Consider the following 21,215-nt stretch of genomic DNA (forward strand, 5'->3'; position numbering starts at 1 on the left):
CACAGATGTCCCTCCCAAAGCCGAGCATGAACTTTGTACTAATGAGGCATGGCTTGTCCCCATAACCGCCCTCGGAGATCTGATCAGCCTGAAATCTACAGTTCAACCCATCCTGTGCATCAGACCCCACGACCCACAGCTCCTTCAGCAAAGTAGCAAGAGGAGAAAAGACAAGCCTTCCTCCAACCCCTTCTTAGGAAGCACCGTGGACCATGATGAGAGTACAGGGGGTTATATTTATTCACAGATCTAAGTACAGCCCTGTTCAGGGACTCCAGAAATCTTTCCCCGCCCCCCACCCCGCCCAGCTCCTTCAGGTCACTTCAGATGATGTGACAACAGGAATGTCAGTCTGTTCAACATGGCCAGTTCATCAGTTTAGGGAATGATGTTGGTGACGCTCTGGAAGAGAGAAGGAGAGAGGGAGGGAATGCAGGGCACATAGCCACAAGCCCTCTGCCCTCACACCCTGTAGAGAATGACAGGGAGGTTGGCCACTCTGGCTCTGGGGTCACCTATTTTCTGGGGACTATCTTAAGCAAGGTGGTACCTGTATGAAGGAAGAACAGGGAGCCAGCCCTCCCAGGTGGAGGTGCCGGGGGCCTCTGTAGGAACTGAGAAGCCTTGTCTGCTCTGCCTGAGAGGCTCTCCTGCCACCTCTATAGCCCAGGAATAAACAAGGATGTGGCCTTGGGTTCCAGGCACTGTCCTTAGGGTTGTTACGCAGCCTCACCCTTCTGCCCCAGTCTCAGGCAGCTGAATATACTGCATGCAAAGAAAAGAACTAGGACTTGACTTTGGGCCTAGAGAGGGGACCGGGATCTTACAGGAGCCTTTATCCTGGAGAGGGGTTGGGGGGCCAACCAGGGGGAGGACGGAGCTACAGTTTCCCGCCACCCAGCACTCTGCCGCCAGGTAGCAGGGCCAGGGCAGCAGAGGGTCCACAGGGTAAGGAGGGAGTCTGGGGGGAGATGTAGAGGGGAGATGCCGGGCACAGGGAGGGGAGGGTTTCAGCAGCCCCTCCCTCCCTGGCTCCTAGATGCACACGGGCCCCTGGAGATTTTTTCTGCCTCAGGGAGGGAGGGGACAGAAAGTGCCCAAAAGGTGACAGCAGGATGTGCAGGGCCAAGAGCAGTGAAGCAGGAAGGCCAGAGCTGGGAAATGGGTTGGATGGTCTCCGCAGAGGCTGAGAGTCTGTCTACAGTGCAGTTGTCTGGCAACAGGCGACGGGAAGGAGACATGAGAGCATCTCCCAAGCAGGAAGTAGCAATGTGGACACTCACCTTCCACAGAGTTGGAAAGTCGATGAAGGGCTTGTTGACCGAAGCCTGAAGTTCAAGGACAAGAGGGTCAGTCCCAGCGTCTGTCCCACCACCATCCGAGGAGAGCCTCCCCTCCTCCCACCTCCAAGTCCGCGCTGTGCTCGGGAGACTTACTCCAGATGTTAAGGTCGTGGTTGCGACCCCTCCGTGCTGGCCTGTGGATCCGCCTGGATGACCGCCCTGTGGACGAAGCCTGGATTCATTACAACCCCTCAGCCCTTGAGGGTCTCCCAAGTCCCTTTTCCCTGGGGGCCGGCTGGGGCTGGGGCAGGAGGCATAGGCTACCAGAAAGGTCCAGAAAGAAAACTCAGAGCCCATGTTGCTGTGGGAATTCTGTGAGAGGTGGGAGGAGAAGCCAGGAAGGATGTCTGCCCCTACTGACTCGTCTTCCCTTGATTCCCTTTGATTTTAGTTATGAGATGTTCTCAGTTGCTGAGAAGGGGCCTGCCTGGAGAGGGAGCCCAGAGGAGCCACATGAATACCTGGACAGGGTTTCACCTCAGCCCTGACCTCAGAGCTACCCCTTCTACACACACTCTAGCCTGATCCCTAACTCGGGTTGATCCTCTCCTTAATCCTGTCCCCAGGCACTGAGCAAGGCCTCCCCCACCGCACTGCTGCTGCCGGCCTCGGATCCCCAAACAAACCTCCCTCTCTGGTCTCTGTTTGGTGAGTCCTGCCATCTGACTCAGAGCTCCCTCCCTTACTCTGCACACTTTCTCCATAATTCTTTCCTCCCCACCCACCCATCCCTGGCTCCCTGGCTGGCAGCCCATGTGGCTATGGGCTTGAGACCTGGAGAGATGGTGTCCCAGAGACTCCTCATGGAGAGTGGAGGATGGGGAACTGAGGCCAGCAGGAGTCAGCCTCTCCTGGCCTCTGGGATCTGTTCCCTCTACCTAAGTGGGGATCAGGAATCCTCCAGAAGGCCTCTTCTGATGGAGCAGCATAGAGGAAGAAAAAGAACCCTGACTTGGGATTGGCCAAAGCTGAGTGCTTACCCCGTGACCTTGGCAAACCCTTAAACCCCACTGAGCTTCTGTTTCCTTATCTGAGAATCAAAGAGTCAGCAGCCTCACCCTGGCTACCTCAGAGGCTTCTCAGGAAAATTAACAGAATAGGGCTTATCTCCAAAAGCTATTCCTCAAGCTTCCTCTGATGCTCTGGGTTTTCTCAACACTCATTCTGTCTGCAGTGTAATAGATCCTGGCCTCGGCAACTTCTTCCTGTTCCCAGGAGAGGCTGCGTGTTCCTCCCCTTAGATGTCATTAATGAGGAAGACAGCACCCTGAAGCAGGGCTGGGGCCCGTCCACACTCTCTGACAGGGCTTTGCGAAGAAGATGGCTTAGTCTGTCTGACCGGCTAACCACCAGCTCCTTTTTAAGGGACATGGAGACGGAGAAAGAGGACACACTTCCATAGCTGCCCAAGCTTCTGTCACCAAATGTTGACTACCTAGGCTCCCCAAATGTCCCAAGGGTTTAACCTCTCCCTCTCCCAACACCCTTATCCCCATTACCCCACCCTTGTTCACCTACATTCAGCGGCTGTTTGGCCTCCTTGCCGGCTTGGTTGACCCCATTATGAACATTCTGCGGCAACCTGTCCTCCTCCTTCCCGGCCTGGCCAGCAGCATGGTGGACACCTTGGCCAAGTTTCTCCGCTTCCTTTCCAGCCTGGCCAGCAGCGTGGTTGACCCCTTGGCCAAACTTCTCTGCCTCCTTTCCGGCCTGCTTGACCCCAGGATGAACACTTTGGACTATTTTGTCTCCGTCTTTCCCAGCCTGCTCAGCGGCATGGTGGATGCCCTGACCAAACTTCTCTGCCTCCTTCCCAGCCTGCCCAGCGGCATGGTGGATGCCCTGACCAAACTTCTCTGCCTCCTTCCCAGCCTGCCCAGCGGCATGGTGGATGCCCTGACCAAACTTCTCTGCCTCCTTCCCAGCCTGCCCAGCGGCATGGTGGATGCCCTGGCCAAACTTCTCTGCCTCCTCCCCAGCCTGCCCAGCGGCATGGTGGATGCCCTGGCCAAACTTCTCTGCCTCCTCCCCAGCCTGCCCAGCGGCATGGTGGATGCCCTGACCAAACTTCTCTGCCTCCTTCCCAGCCTGCCCAGCGGCATGGTGGATGCCCTGACCAAACTTCTCTGCCTCCTTCCCAGCCTGCCCAGCGGCATGGTGGATGCCCTGGCCAAACTTCTCTGCCTCCTTCCCAGCCTGCCCAGCGGCATGGTGGATGCCCTGGCCAAACTTCTCTGCCTCCTTCCCAGCCTGCCCAGCGGCATGGTGGATGCCCTGGCCAAACTTCTCTGCCTCCTTCCCAGCCTGCCCAGCGGCATGGTGGATGCCCTGGCCAAACTTCTCTGCCTCCTTCCCAGCCTTCCCAGCGGCATGGTGGATGCCCTGGCCAAACTTCTCTCCCTCCTCCCCAGCCTGCCCAGCGGCATGGTGGATGCCCTGACCAAACTTCTCTCCCTCCTCCCCAGCCTGCCCAGCGGCATGGTGGATGCCCTGACCAAACTTCTCTCCCTCCTCCCCAGCCTGCCCAGTGGCATGGTGGATGCCCTGACCAAACCTCCCTGCCTCACTTCCCGCCTGGTTGACCCCATGATGGACCCCATGAATCACTTTGTCTGCCTCCTTCCCAACCTGTCCAGCAGCGTTGTTGACCCCATGGGCAAACTTCTCTGCTTCCTTTCCTGCTTGTCCGACGCCACTGTTGAGCCCATGGGCTACCTTGTCGAAGCCGTGGTTGAGCCCCTGGATGCCCTTGTCCAGCTCCTTGCCGGCTTGGTTTCCCATGCTGCTAAGTCCATTAAAAACTTTCTCCACTTCCCTTCCAGCTTGAGTGATTCCATTATTGATGCCTTCCAGGGCCTTGCCCACCTCTCTCTCTGCATTGCTCAGCCCTCGGTTGATCCCTTCAATGACCTTCTCAATGGGATCATCCTTGACCGCCCATCCAGGCAGGGCTCCCAACAGCAGCAGGAGGGAGCAGGAGCTGACCACACTGGCAAGATGCATATTGTTGGGGAAGTGGGGAGGGTGCAGAGAGGAGCCAGGGAGGCAAAGCTGCTATTTATCCTATGCCTGCCTTCCTCTTCTCCACCCCTCATGACTCAGTTACCCCTGGGAGGCACTGACTTGATCCCCAGTCAGGGAGGTATTTCCCAGGGAGATTTGGGGTTGAACAATGAAGAGGAGGAGGAGGAAGAGAGGGTGAGTCATGAATGGAGAAGACTCACGTGGCATCTTTGCTCCTTATCAGGCTCAGGCCCTCCACCCCAGAGCCCAGATGTCTGCCCTTCCAACCACCTCCTCTTTTCATTCCTCACCCACTCTCTAGGCCTCCTCTCTCCCAATTCCACCCTACCTTCAATCACCCTTCGTCCCTGGGGCCCAGGCCTGGTTCTTCAGGATCCTCATGCCTCCCAGGATTCAGCTTCCCCAGCAGTAAGAGACTGGAAAGATGGGAGGCACAGTCAGAGGGAGGAGAGCACCCCCGGGGAGTTGAGGGAGTCGCCAGGCCTTGATCTTTTTTTCCCCAGACCTTACTCTTTTCATTCTTGTTGACCCCACCCCCCCGCATTTACTGTGCTCCAGCCACACAGGTCTCCTCCCTGGTCTTCAAACATACCCAGCTCATTCATGGCCTCATGGCCTTTTCACTTGCTGTTCTCTCTGCCTGGAATGTAGAATGCAGATCTTCACAAGGTGGGTTCCCCCTCATTTTCTTCTTGGTTCAAATATCACCTTCTAAAACAAAAACAAAAACAAAAACAAAAACAAAAACAAAAACAAAAACAGAAACAGAAACAGAAACAGAAACAGAAACAAAAACCCTTCCCTCCCTGGCCATACACCATATATACTCTGTAATACCATCCTTCAGTTTTAATAGCTCTTACCACAATCCCAAATTATCTTCTTTTACTGTCTGTCTCACCTATCAGATTATAAACTTTCAGAGGATGGGGCCTTAGTCTGTGTTGGTCACTGCTATATCCTCAGCTTCTAGAATATTGCCTGGGGTTCAGGAAATATTTCTAGGATGAACAAACAGATAGATTAGAAGCCAGGGGAAGACAGTTCAGGCCTGAGCCTGAGTCTAAAGGGGGCTGGAGGGAAGGTCACCTGGATCCCCAGAGTAGCATAGGGTCCCATGGTGAAGGGTGCAGATTTTAGAGCCAGGATCACATTCTCATCCTGCCTCCCAGCCCTGGGGCAAGGGCAGGGGGCTGACTGCCATGAGCTGGGACAGGACGCAGTGTCTCCTGAAAAGCCGGTTGAGGCAGCCATGGGGAGGGGCCGAAGACTCGGGGTGGCAGGAGACTGTCAGCCAGAACCTGGGCTGAGGGCCAGGAGCTCATCCTTCCTGCCCTCCTCCCCACTGAGGCCTCCTAAGTCCCAACCTGAAGCCCCAACTGGTTAACATATTGGCAGGGGCTGAAGAGAGAAACAGCTGAGGGTTTGGCCTCAGTGTGGAGAGGGGCTGCAGAGGGATGCGCAGAGGGTGGGAGGGCGGTCTGCTGCAGCCAAACTATCTAGAGCTAGTTTGGAGGGAGGCTGAGACCAGAAGGATGAGGGCCAGTGTGTGGGTACAGTTGGGTGCAGGGGTGAAAGATACTGGGGTTTTGGTGCCAAGAGGAAAGACTGGGAGGTGGGGTGGAGGTGGGACTGCTGGTAGGAAGGCCACGTAGAAGGAATGCGCAGGGTGTGAGTGAATGGGGTGGCAGAGTTATGTATGTGGGTGCCCAGGTGGGGCAGGAATCTGCACGTGTTTTCAGGCTTTGCTCAAACAAGGGCGACAAGGCCCATTCCCCTTGGAGGACCCAGGGTTCCACCCTAGACCCTGGTTCCACCCAGAATCAGGCATCCCGGACCCAGAGAACCAAGGACCTTTTGCCTTCTCTAGGCTCTGCCTGCAGAGGGTGACTAATTGTGCCACCTCTCCAAGCTTGTTTCCCAGTTTCATGCTCCAGCGACAAAGCCAAATCCCTGGGCAACCTCAGCAGTGGCTTTTGTGCCCCTGTCCAGCACCTGAATGAGGGAGTTCCCTGTGCCAGGAGGTTGCTGGGTGGAGAAGGGTGAGTGGTGAGCTTCAGAATTCTAATCTGCACCAAGATTGAGAGGTGGGGTTTCTCCTCTGGAAATGTCCTCTGCTTCTCTCTCCCACCCATCTCTCTGCCCCGTCCTACCATCCTCTGTCAGCCTCGGTCCCTCTCCTCAGTGCTTCACTCCCATTTGCCGTGATTTGATTCAGGATTTTGGCATCCATCTCCATACACGAGATGAATCTGGAGTTGTCCTTTCCTTGCCATCCTCTGCTGGTTTTGGTCACGTGGCGGTGCGGGTTTCCTCAGTACGTCAAGGCGGTTTCCACTGCTGATCTATCACAGGTCCCCAGAGCACTCCTGAGAAGCATGCCACATGTGTACACACAGCGTGCCTGTCACCTTGCAGGGCCTCAGAGCAAGTGCCTGACTCAGAGTCACTCTGCACAGGAGCTGCCACTGGGCTTCCCAGCTCTGGTCAGGATCTGCAACAGTTCCTACAGGATGGCAAATATTTGTTCCCCATTCTTCAGCAGATCTTGCCCATAAAATCGTCCAGATCTGAATCAGCCTTTGGAAGGATAGATCTTAACTCTCTGTTTCTTCTCTTGTTATTGGCCTACTCAGATTTGCCATTTCTTTTTGCACCAGTTTTGATGCTTCAGATTTTCTACAAAAATTTTGATTGCATCTATCTTTTCATACCAGTGATTGTAAAGTTGTACCAAATTGGTCCCTTTGCAGTCCTGGTTTTATTTGCGCACTCTTTCCCCACACCTTGATTATACATGTTAGGTTTGTCCCTCTTTGTTTACTTAGTATCTGGTTTTTGGTCTTGGTTCATTCCAATCTCCCCATCTATACGCTCAACCTCTTTTCTGTTCCACCTCTCCCGGGCCATGCGAGCAGGAGGGCCTCACGCTTATCTGTGGCAGGGTCCTAGCAAACTGAGTGCCCATGGAGGTTTGGGGAAGGAAGAGGTTGTCATTCTGCCCATTCTTGCTTCCACACCTCTCTCTGGGATGATGACTCCTTCTTGGCCCAAACCCCCACACCCCCTAAATCTTGGTCACAGTTGTGTGTCAACTGGCGCTGCAAGTGAAGGTGACTTCTTGTGAGTCACAGGTGTGCACGCAAGCCCCCACCCCAGTGCCTTGGTGAAAGAGAGCCATCTGCCCATCTGTTCTTCCCCAAATGTTCATGGAAAGCCTGCTTGGTGTCAGACACAGTTCAAGGGGCTGGAGGCCCAATGGCGAACTAAACGGAAAAGACAGCTCAAAAGGGAGGCACTGAACAAGTAAACCAAGATCACAGCAAACTACCTGAAAAGCCATGAGGAAAAGAACAGGGTGCTGGGGGATATCAGACAGGACTTGAGGGTTACTCTAAGACTAGAGATGAGAAGAAACCTCGGGAGGTGACATTTATTTACTCACTCTGGTAGTATTTACTGAGCAAACAACTTTTTAAGTGCCAAATATTCTTCTAGTCAACAGGATATAAAAGTGATGAAGGCAGACAAGCACTCTGTCCTCCCAGAGCTTACAGTCTGGTGGGCAGAGGCAATGGGCAAGAAAACAAATAAACAAGATGGTTTTTAGAGAGAGACACATGCTGTGAGGAAAATCAAAATATAGAGTGTAACCCTAGAGTAGTTTTGCACATTGAAACATCTAACCCAGGATGGGAAGTCAGATGAGGCTTCCTGGAAGATGGGTAGATGGAGGGAGTGGGGATGATGGCAGAGAGTGACTGAGAGAGGAGAGAATTTTAAATGGGGAGTCCAGAGGGCCTCTCTTAAAGGGTGGCTCCTGAAGGAACGCAAGAGGCAGCGAAGGAAAGGCATTGGCAGGGCTTCCAGGCAAAAGGAAACAGCTAGGGTAACTCCTGAGGAGGGTGGAGAACAGCACGGGGCCAGTGTGCCTAAGAAGAGACAGAGACAGAGAAAGGGCTTTGAGGATCAGCATAAAAAGTTGGATTCCATTCCTGATACCAGTGGTCGCCTTGGAACTGTGGTGCACGGCATGCAGACGTCACACGCCTCGACTGGGACACGCCTTCGCACAGCCGCCTCTGTGACGTCACTGGGCACAGTGACGCCACAGCAAGAAATACCGGTCTTGCAGTAACAACGCGCCGGGTGCCGGGGCGGCCGGGCCATGAAATCTTAGGAGGCCATGTCGAAACGCGACATCGTCCTCACCAATGTCACCGTTGTCCAGCTACTGCGACAGCCATGCCCGGGTGAGGGAGGCGGCGGAGTGACCCCGGGGACGGTTAGAAGGGCGGTCGGGGACCACCTGTCCCCAGATGCGCGCCCCGCCGGCGAGCGTGCGCACCAGTGGTATCCTCCCGCCAGGAGCCGGGCAGGAGGCGCGGGGCGGGCAGCCGCCGGCCAGCCCGCCGGGACTCTTCCCCCTGGAGCCCCTGCCCTCGATCCCTCCTGCTTCACCCTCCTTACCACCCGGTTTGGGGCAAAATGTTCTCTATGGAATTGGTGGAGGGGACCGGGACCCCGCCCCGAGGGCGGGCTTTGCGAGGAAGGATAGAAGCCGGGGCGGGACGGAGATTGGAGCCAGGTTTACTAGGAGGCACCTATGAGGACAGTCTCCGGGCGGTGAAGAACCTCGGGAGCGAGATTTCACATAAAATGCTGCTGCTGGGTAGCAGCGCGAATGGGTCGCTTGAGGGCTGGTAGACTTTGTCCTCTCTGGATTGCACACAGCGAGGACGCTTGCGCCCAGGGCCGCGCCGAGCTCTTTACAGGTATGCGTTCAATGAAACCTCGCAGGCCAGCGTTTAGTGTTCCCATTTTACAGAGCGGCCACCAGAGGTAAGAGGACACAAAGCATGTCCCTGGGTCTCAGCGCGGGAATAGTGGAGCTGGGACTCGGAGTCCCTGCTCTCAGCCACAGGGCAGCCCTGCCTCCCCCTGCCAGAGGTGCGCACACACACTCCTGCCAGACAAACCCAAGCCTTCGGCGGCCTCAGTGGAGGCAGGCAGGCGAGGCAGGTGGGAAGTCTACGCACCGCAGGGGTGGGCGTGCTTGGGCTCGGTCAGGGCTCCAGAGTCCGGGAAGTTCCGGAAGCCGCAGCAGCAGGCAGGTTAACGGTTGTGGGTCTTGAATCCCCTCCCTGCTCATCACTGGCTCAGTGGCCTCCGGCCTCGGTTTCCCCTCTGTAAAGTAGGTTTATAGGGCATGCCTCAGAGGATTCAGTGAGCTGATGCAGGTGAAGAGCTCTCAGCACAGCACCTAGACAGTGGTGGCACCCAGGAAATGGGAGCATCACTATAATTGGTAGAGAGCACGCCTGCACCCGTGTTTCACCGACCAGGTGATGCTTCATCACTGAAGCTCCTCTGGGCCCTTCCTTCCCAGAGCAGCAGCTCTCCTCCAGCCCCCGTACCCTACCCTGGAGCAGAGGGGAGAAGGGAGGCTGGGGGAAGTCAAGAGAGGAGGACCACCTGAGTTTCCTTTTGAAAAGTCACTGAGGGCTCAGATCCCCACTCTTAACCCATAGAGACAGATCTCCCCTTTTCATGATAGCAGAAACAGAACCCCAAGGAATACATTCTTAAGGTCACCAGTAACCACAAGGTTGCTACCACCAATAAAAACTAATACTTTTGTGAACCTATAGTGTCACTGGAAACACTCACAGCCCAGCCTCAGGCCACAAGGCCTGTGGCAGCCTGGAGAGGTCAGGGAAAGAGACAGGCCAGCTGACAACCAGCTCCTAACCCCACTCCCTCCCAGATGCCGATTCTGGTGCTAAACACGACTCCTACCTTCACTCTCCAGCCTCTCTCCAACCCTTCCCTCTCCTTTTCTTCAGGAATACTCCTAATGTCAGGCTTTCTCCTTTCTATTAAAATCAGCACCATCTGGGCCTTGAAATCTCACTGAGTCCTCACTGTAGCCCCCAGGTGGAGGGTTGGATGTGACACCAGGAAATAGGCCAGAGAGGTTCATTAACTTGCCCACAACCACACAGCTGGCAGGTGGCTGAGCTGGGGTGGACACCCAGGCCTGATCCCCAGCTTGAAACCCTCTTGCCAGCCAGGCCCCCTGACTGCAGTCTCCACCACATCTCTCCTCCTCTCTTCAAGCCCTCATCTGTAGCCCAGGTAGCATAGCTTCAAGCACAGGTGGTTTTCAACGCAGGATGGAAGGGGAAGTGTGTGTCTGGAGAGGCAGAGGCTGATACGGGTTTCCATTTTTTATGACAGACCTGCTCCCTACACTTTGTAAAGGTAAGAATCACCTGGAGTGCTTGTTAGAAAGAGGATTCCTGGGCCTCAGTACAGACCCACTGAGCCAGATTCCCTAGAAAGAGGCCTCCCTGGTGATTCTTACCAGAACAGCTTGGGAACCACTAGGCTAGATCAATTATCAGACAAGTCTGGGAACTGATCTTTGAAATACTAATGTATATGGAATGTTTCCTAGACTCCATCATAAGATTACATATATTACCTCATTTAACCCTCACAGTGACCCTCTGGGAGCACTATTATCACCTCCATTTTACAGAGGAGGAAACTGAGGCACAGAGCAGTTGTTAAAATACATACCCAGTGAGTTGGGATCTCCAGGGAAGAGGCCCTGGCATTGATATTTTAAAGCAAGCCCACCCCCTGCTCATTCTATGGATCAGGTAGGTACAGGACACACTGGGCTAGATGGTTGGCCACTAGGGCCAGGAGCCAGCAACAGGTTCTAGGAGGCAAAGATGGTTCATTCTGTCACTGTGATGATGGTACAGCTCGTGGCCTCTCTCCCCCACTCCCAACAGTGACCAGAGCACCACCCCCACCTGAGCCCAGGGTTGAGGCAGAGCCCCAGCCCCAGCTCCAGCCCCAGCCCGAGCCCCAGCCCCAGCCCCAGCCCCAGCAAATCAAGGAGGAAATTCCACCTCTTCCACCTAAGAAGGTTTCTGTGGCTCGGAAGCTGACCGTCGGCATCAATGGGTGAGTTGTCCCTGGCCCCTGAGCCATTCCTGAAGCTTTAGGGCCCAGCCTCTTGTCCATTACTGACTAGGGCATCTCCACATTTCTCACCAGTGCTTTCACCCCGCGCATCTGAGAGAAACACGGGAAAAGGTAGACAGGGCTCCACCCTCCGCTCACATTCTGGTGGGAAGACAGCAAATAAGGAACATGACAGCTCGGTGATGAGCAGTATGGAACTCAGGGGTATAGGCAGACCGGAGAGGGCAGTGCTAGCTGGGGAGTCAGGCAAGGCCTCTGGGAGGGGACACTGGAGTGAGGCCTGAGTGACAGCTGTGCAGCAAGCAATGGCTCTGGGGTGTAGGTGGCAGCTCAGTGTTCTAAGGACAGGCAGGAAGTCAGCATGGCTGGTGTGGCACAAGCAAGGCAGAAGCGGGGAGGGCGGTGGAGAGCCAGCAGGGCCCTGGTAGGCCACAGTAAGAGTCTGGATCTGATTTTACTGACAGAGAGCTGTGGAGGTTTTCAGGCCAAGAGATTTAATCTGACCTGAAGTTCTACACGACCCATCAAGCTAAAAGGTCATGAATAGGGGTGGAGAATGGACAGAGAGAGGAAGCACAAAAAACACTGACAAGGCTGGCAAGGCCACCTGGGCAGGATGACAGTGGCCCATGCAGAGCTCGTTGCCTTCTTCCCTCAGACTGAGAAATTCCACCCAGTCCCATTGAATGGGCCTCCTTTCCATTACCCTCTTCTCTTCTGTCCTCCCCTCTGCCTGCTGGCTGAGAGTTCTGAGGACAACCCCCACAACCCTTGTCCCTGGACAGATTTGGACGCATTGGCCGCCTGGTGCTGCGTGCCTGCATGGAGAAGGGCGTTAAGGTGGTCGCAGTGAATGACCCATTCATTGACCCAGAATACATGGTGAGCAGCAGACAAAGGGTGGGATGGGGAAGAGTGGGACCTGGGTGGGGAGCAGGTTCACGGGAGCTCTGTGGAAGGCTCCCAGCTGCAATGTGGAACTTTCACCAAGGTGGGGACTACCTGGGGATGCTCATTTCCCCCCCACCCCCAAGACTAGGAGCCATTCTGTCTCCTGCAGGTGTACATGTTTAAGTATGACTCCACCCACGGCCAATACAAGGGGAGTGTGGAATACAGGAATGGACAGCTGGTCGTGGATAACAATGAAATCAGTGTCTTCCAGAGGTAAGGGTGCTGTCTGATGCAAGCCTGTAACGTACTGCCGCAGGGGGTGTCAGGATGACCGGAATGGGATTCCAGCCTTTCACGTGGGCTTCATAACCCCCCTAAATTGTGTGCACACACCTCTGGGTACTGGTTTGGAAAAGGGGCCTCAGAGAAGTTCTTGATCCCTAGAATTGTTAAGATGCACTAATCTAGAAAAATGCCCCAGTGTACTCAAAATGCTTCAACACACACGTGCATGTTTTCTCACAGGCATATCAACTCCACTTGTCTAAAATTCAACTCCTGATTATCTTTCAACCCTTAAATCTATTCACCTCCCTGCCCAGGAAACGGCATTGCTATCCAGCCAGCTCCTTCTACTCGGTTCCCATGGAGCAGCCACAGAGGCCTTTTAAAACATCAACTGGGTCTGGTTACTCCCCTGTTTAAATTCTCCAGTGGCCTCCCACAAATAAACCCCAGCTGCTGACGGGGCCCCCCACGAACCACATGCCCCATTCCCCAGCCTCTCCATGTCACCTCAGCCACACTGGCCATCAACCTCCTGGGACCCTGCACCAACACCTCTTTTTAGGACTCACTCGACATTGTTCTCACTGAAAAACTCCTCCTTCATTTAAAGATATGTTTAGAATCTGTAAGTTAAAAGCAATAACATTAGATGTTTAATATGCTTCAAATAGGAACATTTTCATGATACCAAAAAAATGTATAAAAGGGGAAATCGTAACCTGACTTTATCTTTCCAATGTATATCCGCCACTGCTGGCTCTGTGGCTGCCTCCGATCTTACGCACGCTCGCACACATGTGCTCGGGAGCTTTCTCCAGCCCCAGGCGAGATCTGCCGTCGTCCCAGCACTACTCCCAGCAGGTCCACCCTCCGCCCCATTACTTGTTTGTGGCGAGCTGGTCAGGTATGGGTGGAGGCAGGGTCTGGAGAGTCAGTGAGAACGGGAGAAACTGCTGGACCCAAATCTGAAATCACGACTCCAAAAACAATGCCAAGTTCCAGCACAGCAGTCACTACTCAGACATACTGTGTCCTTTGCTTCCTCAGCCTGGGCACCAGCATTCCTGCCACCCAGGGCATTCTCCCCACTCTGCCCCATCCCTACACAGCTTCCCTCAGTGTGTGCCCCTCTCAGGTGCTGCCTTCTTTGGGGACTGCAGCGGCCCCTTGCCCCTCTCCCCCACAGCATGCAGGTGTCCTCCAGGCAGTCAGCACAAGCTGCACTGTGTGTGTACTTTACCCTGCTCCACTCTTTCTAGTCAGGTGACCCTGGGCAAGGGAATGAACTTCCCTGAGCCTCGGGTTCCTTGTGTACTGGATGAGGATGCTGGCGATACTGACCACAACCGTGGCAGGGAGCAGGGCTGGAGGTATGTGGGGAGCACCAGGAAGGACATTTTCCCACAAGGCCAAGCCTCCTGGCAGGGAGGGCCCTGTCAGTTTGCGGCACCAGTGTTGCTCTGGCACCCGCAAGGCGCAGGCCTGCCTCTGGGTAGACTCAGCACTTCCTTGATGAATGAAGAGAATCCTCCAAACAGGCCCCGGCAGGAGGCCAGGGCCCCTGACAGCCCAGGGGAAGGGGCTGGGGCCTCCTGGGGCTGACTCTTTGCCCCATGCCCGCTCAACTGCTACAGAGGAACCTGCTGAAAAGCCTTCCCCCTACTTGGAAGGCAGGAAATGGGATGCATCAGAGAAGAGCTAGTTGGGTCAGATGATGAAAACTGGGACCTGAGAGCAGACGAACAGGGAGTGAGAAGAACCATGTGTGGTGGCCCAGGGAGAAGAGAGGGGGCTGCTCATGCATAGGCCTTGGGGCCAGCCCACCTGCGCACCCAGCCCACTCTGCCTCCTCCTCTCCACCTCTGCCCTGGCTCCTCTGAAAAATGCCAATGTTAACAATACTAACTCCTCAGGTCATCAAGGTCAAATGAGTTCAATACAGGTAAAGCACTTAGAACGTGGGCACACGGCAGGTGTTCAGTAACATGTGCAGGATGGCTAATGAAAAAAAAAAAAAAAAACTCCAGAAGTAGTGATTGAACCCCTCTGGAGGGAGCAGACCCAGCCCTGCTGCCATGGAGTGGTCCAGAAGATGAGACAGACACTAACAAATAGTCACAAAAGCAAATATTGCAGTTGTGCTAAACCCTGTGAGGGAAAAAGCCAGTATACAGTTTATTCACTTATTGTTCATTTGCTAAAGCCAAGTGGAAAACAGCAATACTAGATGTTTAATATGTTTCAGGATTTTTTTTTTTTTTTTGCAGGCGTAGGTAGTGAGGTTGGTTTGTTTGTTTACTTATTTATTTACTTTCTCCATGGAGGTCTTGGGGATTGAACCCAGGACCTCGTGCATGCTCAGCATGCACTCTACCACTGAGCGATACCCTCCCTTCAATATGTCTCAAACACAAACATTTGATATCAAGTAAAAATGTTTATTTCTAAAACAGGAAACAGCAAACCTCCTTCACCTTTCCAGTATAAACCACTGGCCACTGCTGGCCCAAGGGCTTCCTCAAGGCTTCAGTCTCCCTGAGTGTACCATTCTCTGGGTGTGGAGTCTGTCTTCAGGGACTCACCCGGCCTCTGGCAGCAGGACCCCTGTTGTAGGAGCTGGGCAGTAAAGACAAGAGGGGCTAGGAGGGCTATGATGAGGCCGCCAGGAGCGGCAGGGCGGGCCTCGCCCTCCCGTGGTCTGCATTCTGGGCAGCATATGTAGAAAGGGCCTGACCTGGCTGGGAGTAGTCAAGATGGTTCCCTGGGTAGGGTTGAGGCCTGAGCTGGGGAGGTGGCAGCTTGTACCCAGGCATAGCTGGAGTGGTACAGCCAAGAAAAGAGAAGTGACCTAGCAAAGGGGTTGTGATGAAAGGCAAGACCCGCAGGGCTGAACCCATCTGGGGTAGCTAGGTGTGTGTGGGGGGCAGGGGACAGACGGCGAGGAAGGAAGGTGTCAGCCTTTCAAATGACTATGAAAGCCACGGACTATGAAGGCAAGGCCCTGCAGGGGAGAGACTGACCACGGCGCTGCCACCTCTCCACAGCAAGCAGCCCAAAGATATCCCCTGGAAGTCTGTCGGGAGCCCCTTTGTGGTGGAGGCCACAGGCGTGTACCTGTCCTTAGAGGAAACTTCAGTAAGTGGGGGAGACGTGCCCAGGGCTGGTTGGGGGGTGTGGCACTGGAAGCACCTCATGACGCCTGTGCTCCTTCCCTAGCCCCACATCGAGGCAGGTGCCCTGCGTGTGGTCATCTGTGCACCCTCTCCGGATGCACCCATGTTTGTCATGGGGGTGAACGAAAAGGACTATAACCCAGGCTCCATGAAAATTGTCAGGTAATGGGCAGCAGCATTCTGCAGTGTGTGGGTGGTGCCCGGAGGACAGGCCAGCTTGCGCTGGGGAATGGTCTGATTCATCCTTCCCACTCCCACTCCCAATCGGCCCCTGGTGCTTTTTGCACATCAGTCCACTTCTCCTTCTCAAAGTCTTAACAGCCATCTTGTTAACACTGCCCAAAAACCATCTGCTAGAAATGCAGGACTTCTGGAGAACACGCTTGGGGAGCTTCCCCCAGCTGCAGTGCTTCCTTCAGTCTGCAGGCATCCCCAGTGATCCCTCATCCCCATCCCAACTTTTCACAAAACCAAGCCTGAGTGCAAACCCTGAAAGCCAGGTAGCAGGGAGGGGTGGCCCTATGACTTGCCTCACAGTGCAATCGCACATCTGGGCTGTTTCAGCAACGCATCCTGCACCACCAACTGCCTGGCACCCCTCGCCAAGGTCATCCACGAGCGATTTGGGATTGTGGAAGGGCTGATGGTGAGTTGGGGCAAGGTGGGCAGAAGGGGTGGCTGGGAAACTGTACCTCTTCTTCCCAGGACTTGGTATGTGGAGTTAATAGGGAGACACTGGTTTGGGGAGGAGAGGTCCACCAGTGATGAAGTCTTTTAAAACTCTGTGCAACTCACAAAAGCTGGACCCTGCCTGCATGTGCCCCTCCTGACTGGTGGTGGTGGCCCTGCCAACCTCCACCCCTGGGTCACCACCCTGGGCCTGGGAAAGAGGCATAGGAGCTTAGGAGCCAGAAGGCCTCACCTCGGCTCTCTTCTTCCCCAAGACCACAGTCCATTCCTACACTGCCACCCAGAAGACAGTGGATGGTCCATCGAAGAAGGCCTGGCGAGATGGGCGAGGCGCCCACCAGAACATCATCCCAGCCTCCACAGGGGCTGCCAAGGCTGTGGGCAATGTCATCCCAGACCTCAAAGGGTAGGAGGGCACAAGGGTGCAACCAGGGTAGGGGACATACCCCAGGAGGACTGGACGGGCCCCTAATCCTTGAGGTGTCTACTGAGGGGAAAGCAGAGACAAAGGCAGATGATGGAGAATTCCCTGGGTTCTGATTCCCACCCCTGATGTGGGATTCTCCAGGAAGCTGACAGGAATGGCATTCAGAGTGCCAACCCCAGATGTGTCTGTTGTGGACCTGACCTGTCGCCTGGCCCAGCCTACCCAGTACTCAGCCATCAAGGAGGCCATAAAAGAAGCAGCCAAAGGGCCCATGGATGGCATCCTTGCCTACACTGAGGATGAGGTAGGGGCTAAGGCGAGGGGACCCTGGAAGGAGACCTCTGGGGAGGGAGCGTGATTTTCCACTTGCCAAGGAACTGCAGGGCTGGGAAGGTCAGATCTCCCTGCCTCGGGGTCTTCACAATTGCTGCCCCTTTGGCCTGGAAAGCTTCTCCCCAGGTGGCCACATAGTCTGCCCTCCCCTCCTCCAAGTCGCTACTTCAGCCTCGCACCTCAGAGAGATGTTCTTTTTGTGGCCCTTCTCCTTATCTGAAACATCATTTCTGAGTCACTGTTGGCCCTGCTAGCATGTGCACTCTGAGAAAGAAGGGACTTCGGGACTCTCTTTTCACTTCTGTAGCTCCAGCTGTCTTCCTAGGGCCTGGCACACATCAGGTGCTCAATGCAAGCTTAGTGACAAGGGCTCCCACTTGTCAGTACTTGCTCGGGGCAGGCCATGGCCAGAAGCCCTCCCTGTGAGGAATGGATGTCACCATCCCTTTGCTCCCAGTAGTGCCATCTCTGTATGTCCACCTTGGTGCTGTCTCCGTTTCAGGTCCTGAAGGTCCACCCTCACACAGCTGCTAGGTTCTCTTCAAGAAATCAGATCACATCAACCCCACTGCTTAAAACCTTCCTGTGGCCCTCCCACCATGCTAGGGCCAAACCCCCAGGGCCTCTGTGCTGAGCTCCCTCCAGCTTAGACTATGCTGAAGGCTGGAGTTGACGAGATCCTCCCAGCCAACCAGAGCCAGACTCACTGCCTCTTCTCAGGGAGGGCCTCCTTGCTGACCCATTCCAAGTGCATTATTCCCAGGAAGTGATCTCCATTGGTGGAGCATCAGAGGCTGTTTGTGGTCTGTGCCCCTTGGCCAGTGCCCGCAGCCCTACCCCGCCCCCCTGCAAATCCCCTGTGTCTTCCTCATACCCTGTCCCCTAGAACCTGGACACAGTCGGGCTCTATTACATACTATAGATAAATGGATAGACATTGTGCCCAAGAGTCAGAGCTTGAGCTCCCGGAGGTCCTTGCTCTGTAACTCACTATTATCTTTGAAATTCTGACCCCCAGGTCGTGTCCACGGACTTTATTGGCGATACCCATTCGTCTATCTTCGATGCTAAGGCCGGCATCGCGCTCAACGACAACTTCGTCAAGCTCATTTCCTGGTAAGGGGAAATGAAGAGATCAGAGGACACTGGGGGAGACTAGGGGGTCAGGAGGCATCCCCTGACGCCCCTCCCTCCCTCCCCAGGTACGACAACGAATATGGCTACAGTCATCGGGTGGTGGACCTCCTCCGCTACATGTTCAACCGAGACAAGTGAAGCGGGCTGGACCGCCTCTGCTACCCTATGCTCCCGGGCCAGAACCTGTCCCTCCTGTCCCTGCCCTCAGCTGCCCCGGCTTCCCCCCAGAAAGGTGGGCGTCCCGCGCGAGGGGCCTGCGCCGCTGGGCCAACGGTGAAATAAAAACCCAGAGTGCTCACAGTTGCGCCCCGTGTCTCTGCGCCGCACTTGCTCGCTCGACCCGCGCGTTCGGCCTGGGAGCCTGGATCCCGAGCCCGGCTCCCGCGGGGCGCGGGGCACGGGGCCCAAGACTGCGGGCCGCCCTCGGCGCCGCGGCGGAGCCCCGTGACGTCATCGCGCCGGCGCCGCGGACTCCTGCTCCCAGAAGGCCGCGCGGGCCGCGGTGGAGGCAGGTGGGCGCCAGGCCGCCAAGGCTGAGAGGCGCGCTCCGGCGGGCCGGGCGGCCGGCGCTATGACGCTGTTCCACTTCGGAAACTGCTTCGCCCTGGCCTACTTCCCCTACTTCATCACCTACAAGTGCAGCGGCCTGTGAGTGCCCGGCAGCTGCGGGGCGGTGGGGGGGCGGTGCGGGCCGGGCCCACCCCTCACCGCCCGCTCCTGCAGGTCAGAGTACAACGCCTTCTGGAAGTGCGTCCAGGCCGGGGTCACCTACCTCTTCGTGCAGCTGTGTAAGGTGAGGGCGCCAGCTGTACCAGGCGAGGGCTTGCCAGACCCGGGGCTCCGCCCCCCCTCGCTGCCCAGACCCCCTAGGTGGGGCACTAGGCGCGGGGTCACTCCAAAATACCTGCGGGAGCCGAGCTTGGAAGGGCTGGAACCTGAGGAGAGGTCCCCAAGCAACTTCTATATTGTACGTTTAGTAAAATTGAGAACATTCAGTTGTATGGTTAAGAGGGGTTTGGATACTGTTAAGAGCCGCCAACTAACCCCCAAGGCCCCACCGGCACTGCTACCACAGCCGTGGTAGATATCCAGCCCTGGCACCTCCAGGCCTGACCCTCATACCCTGCTGGGCTCACCACAGAACCCAAACTGCCAAGCCTCTACCCACAATCTCCCCTGCTCCTGCCGTCTTTCCCCCATGCTTTGGTCCCTCTTCTACGTGGCCCCACAGAACCTCAGTGTTCTGCTTTCCACATACACACTAACTTCCCATAAAACCCACGTGGTTGATCTCCCTCACCTTAAGGTGACCTCTCTGTTTTCTGGTCTCAGATGCTGTTCCTGGCCACTTTCTTTCCCACCTGGGAAGGCGGCATCTATGATTTCATTGGGGTGAGTGGGGCAAGGAAGGGGGAGGGAGCGCAGGAGTGGGGCCCCCTGGCCCCCGTGCTTACTGAAGCCTCAACCTGACCCACAGGAGTTCATGAAGGCCAGCGTGGATGTGGCAGACCTGATAGGCCTAAACCTTGTCATGTCCCGGAATGCCGGCAAGGGGGAATACAAGATCATGGTTGCTGCCCTGGGCTGGGCCACCGCTGAGCTCATTATGTCCCGGTGTGTGCAGCATCCTGGAGCCCAGATTCCTGAGAAAGGACACCTGGGTTCCAGGGGGGTGCTGGAGGGTGGGGGCTCAGATTTTGGGTGCTGAGGGTGTCTGGGTACTGGAGAATCCCTCCCTTTGCCTTCCTCAGCTGCATCCCCCTCTGGGTTGGAGCTCGGGGCATTGAGTTTGACTGGAAATACATCCAGATGAGCATTGACTCCAACATCAGTCTGGTACGCAATTCTGCTTTCCCACACACACCTTTTTGCTGGTGGTTATACTCCTGAGGCCTGGCCCTGACCTCCTGCCTTCCTCCAGGTCCATTACATCGTCGCATCTGCCCAGGTGTGGATGATAACACGCTACGACCTGTACCACACTTTCCGGCCGGCAGTCCTCCTACTGATGTTCCTTAGCGTCTACAAGGCCTTTGTCATGGAGTGAGCTGGGTGGGGTTCGAGGCTGGGTCCAAATGGGTTGAATTTTCTATTCTCCCTCCCTCATTGTGATGTTTCCTCACAGGACCTTCGTCCACCTCTGTTCCCTGGGCAGCTGGACGGCACTGCTGGCCCGAGCGGTGGTGACAGGACTGCTGGCCCTCAGCACCCTGGCTCTGTATGTCTCTGTTGTCAATGTGCACTCCTAGGCTTTGTGTCCCAGACTTTCACACACCTTTTCCCTATCTCCAGGTTTCAGTGAAGTAAACAGTGTTTGGAAAGTTGTTTCTGCCTTTATCTCTCTCTGGAACTGTCTACCAATACTATGCTCACCTGGGTCCCAGAAGCCCTTGTTTTGGCTTTGGAGCCAGGTAGACAAGCTGCAAAACTAGCCAGCACTGATTTGTCCTGTGTTTCTAGACCAGTTCCACGGCTCCTTGTTTTCCCAAAGTTGACTAAGGGCTCAGAGAAGACAGTCTTGGAGCAGAGGCAGAGACCAGGGCCCTCAGGGAATAGGTGATAGTGCGGAGCTACAGCCCAAGAGACAGTTCTTGGGGGCTCCTCCTCACAGCCTTAACCTGGTGCTCTCCCACATGGCCCTTCCCTGGCTGGTCACCTCCTAGATCCTAGCCCCAAACTGCCCCACATCCACCTTTTATATGGCAGCCAAGGGGATCTATCTGAAACCCTGTCTTACTAGCTCACCCTACCTTGCTTGCAGCCATCTAGGGCTCCATCTTGCACAGCAGTAGTCCAACCGCTTGACCCTTGGTTTTGCCCTTGAGGGCCTGTTTGGTAATTCTGAAGTCCTCAGTGCCCTGACTCAGTTCTTTGGCCCTCAGATTAAATCCTGGCCAGAGTTGT

General features: G+C 55.4%; 3 protein-coding genes across 5 annotated transcripts; 2 read left to right on the forward strand and 1 right to left on the reverse strand.

Moving 5' to 3' along the window:
• Positions 1–197: 197 nt before the first annotated feature.
• On the reverse strand, positions 198–18,749 carry SBSN (suprabasin). 3 transcript variants are annotated; one of them, XR_010382344.1, is made up of 8 exons: positions 18,611–18,749; positions 18,166–18,287; positions 9,407–9,554; positions 4,960–8,299; positions 4,696–4,783; positions 1,437–1,502; positions 1,284–1,328; positions 375–402 (listed from the first exon to the last, which is right to left on the reverse strand). XR_010382344.1 is itself a non-coding variant. In XM_010978818.3 (4 exons), exons 1-4 carry the CDS (start codon positions 4,344–4,346, stop codon positions 379–381), a joined length of 1,620 nt encoding a protein of 539 aa, XP_010977120.3. In that variant the 3' UTR covers positions 198–378. The 3 variants fall into 3 exon arrangements, 1 of the variants encoding a protein (XP_010977120.3); XR_010382345.1 differs by lacking the exons at positions 375–402; positions 1,284–1,328; positions 1,437–1,502 and adding an exon at positions 2,915–3,053; XM_010978818.3 differs by lacking the exons at positions 4,696–4,783; positions 4,960–8,299; positions 9,407–9,554; positions 18,166–18,287; positions 18,611–18,749 and adding an exon at positions 2,862–4,346 and having other exon boundaries at positions 198–402.
• On the forward strand, positions 8,554–18,611 carry GAPDHS (glyceraldehyde-3-phosphate dehydrogenase, spermatogenic). The gene is made up of 11 exons (XM_031456903.2): positions 8,554–8,620; positions 11,174–11,348; positions 12,155–12,251; positions 12,430–12,536; positions 15,596–15,686; positions 15,768–15,886; positions 16,289–16,370; positions 16,669–16,820; positions 16,983–17,145; positions 18,193–18,290; positions 18,377–18,611. The coding sequence occupies exons 1-11, from the start codon at positions 8,554–8,556 to the stop codon at positions 18,447–18,449; spliced, it is 1,224 nt and encodes a 407-aa protein (XP_031312763.2). The 3' UTR covers positions 18,450–18,611.
• A 39-nt stretch (positions 18,750–18,788) lies between the features above and the next one.
• TMEM147 (transmembrane protein 147) lies at positions 18,789–20,635 on the forward strand. Its single transcript, XM_010978820.3, has 7 exons — positions 18,789–18,959; positions 19,035–19,104; positions 19,644–19,703; positions 19,789–19,925; positions 20,063–20,147; positions 20,233–20,354; positions 20,437–20,635. The coding sequence occupies exons 1-7, from the start codon at positions 18,883–18,885 to the stop codon at positions 20,558–20,560; spliced, it is 675 nt and encodes a 224-aa protein (XP_010977122.1). The 5' UTR covers positions 18,789–18,882; the 3' UTR covers positions 20,561–20,635.
• The last annotated feature ends 580 nt before the right edge of the window (positions 20,636–21,215 follow it).

The sequence above is a fragment of the Camelus dromedarius genome, chromosome 9, assembly GCF_036321535.1.
Source record: "Camelus dromedarius isolate mCamDro1 chromosome 9, mCamDro1.pat, whole genome shotgun sequence".
In the NCBI taxonomy this organism is placed as follows: domain Eukaryota; kingdom Metazoa; phylum Chordata; class Mammalia; order Artiodactyla; family Camelidae; genus Camelus; species Camelus dromedarius.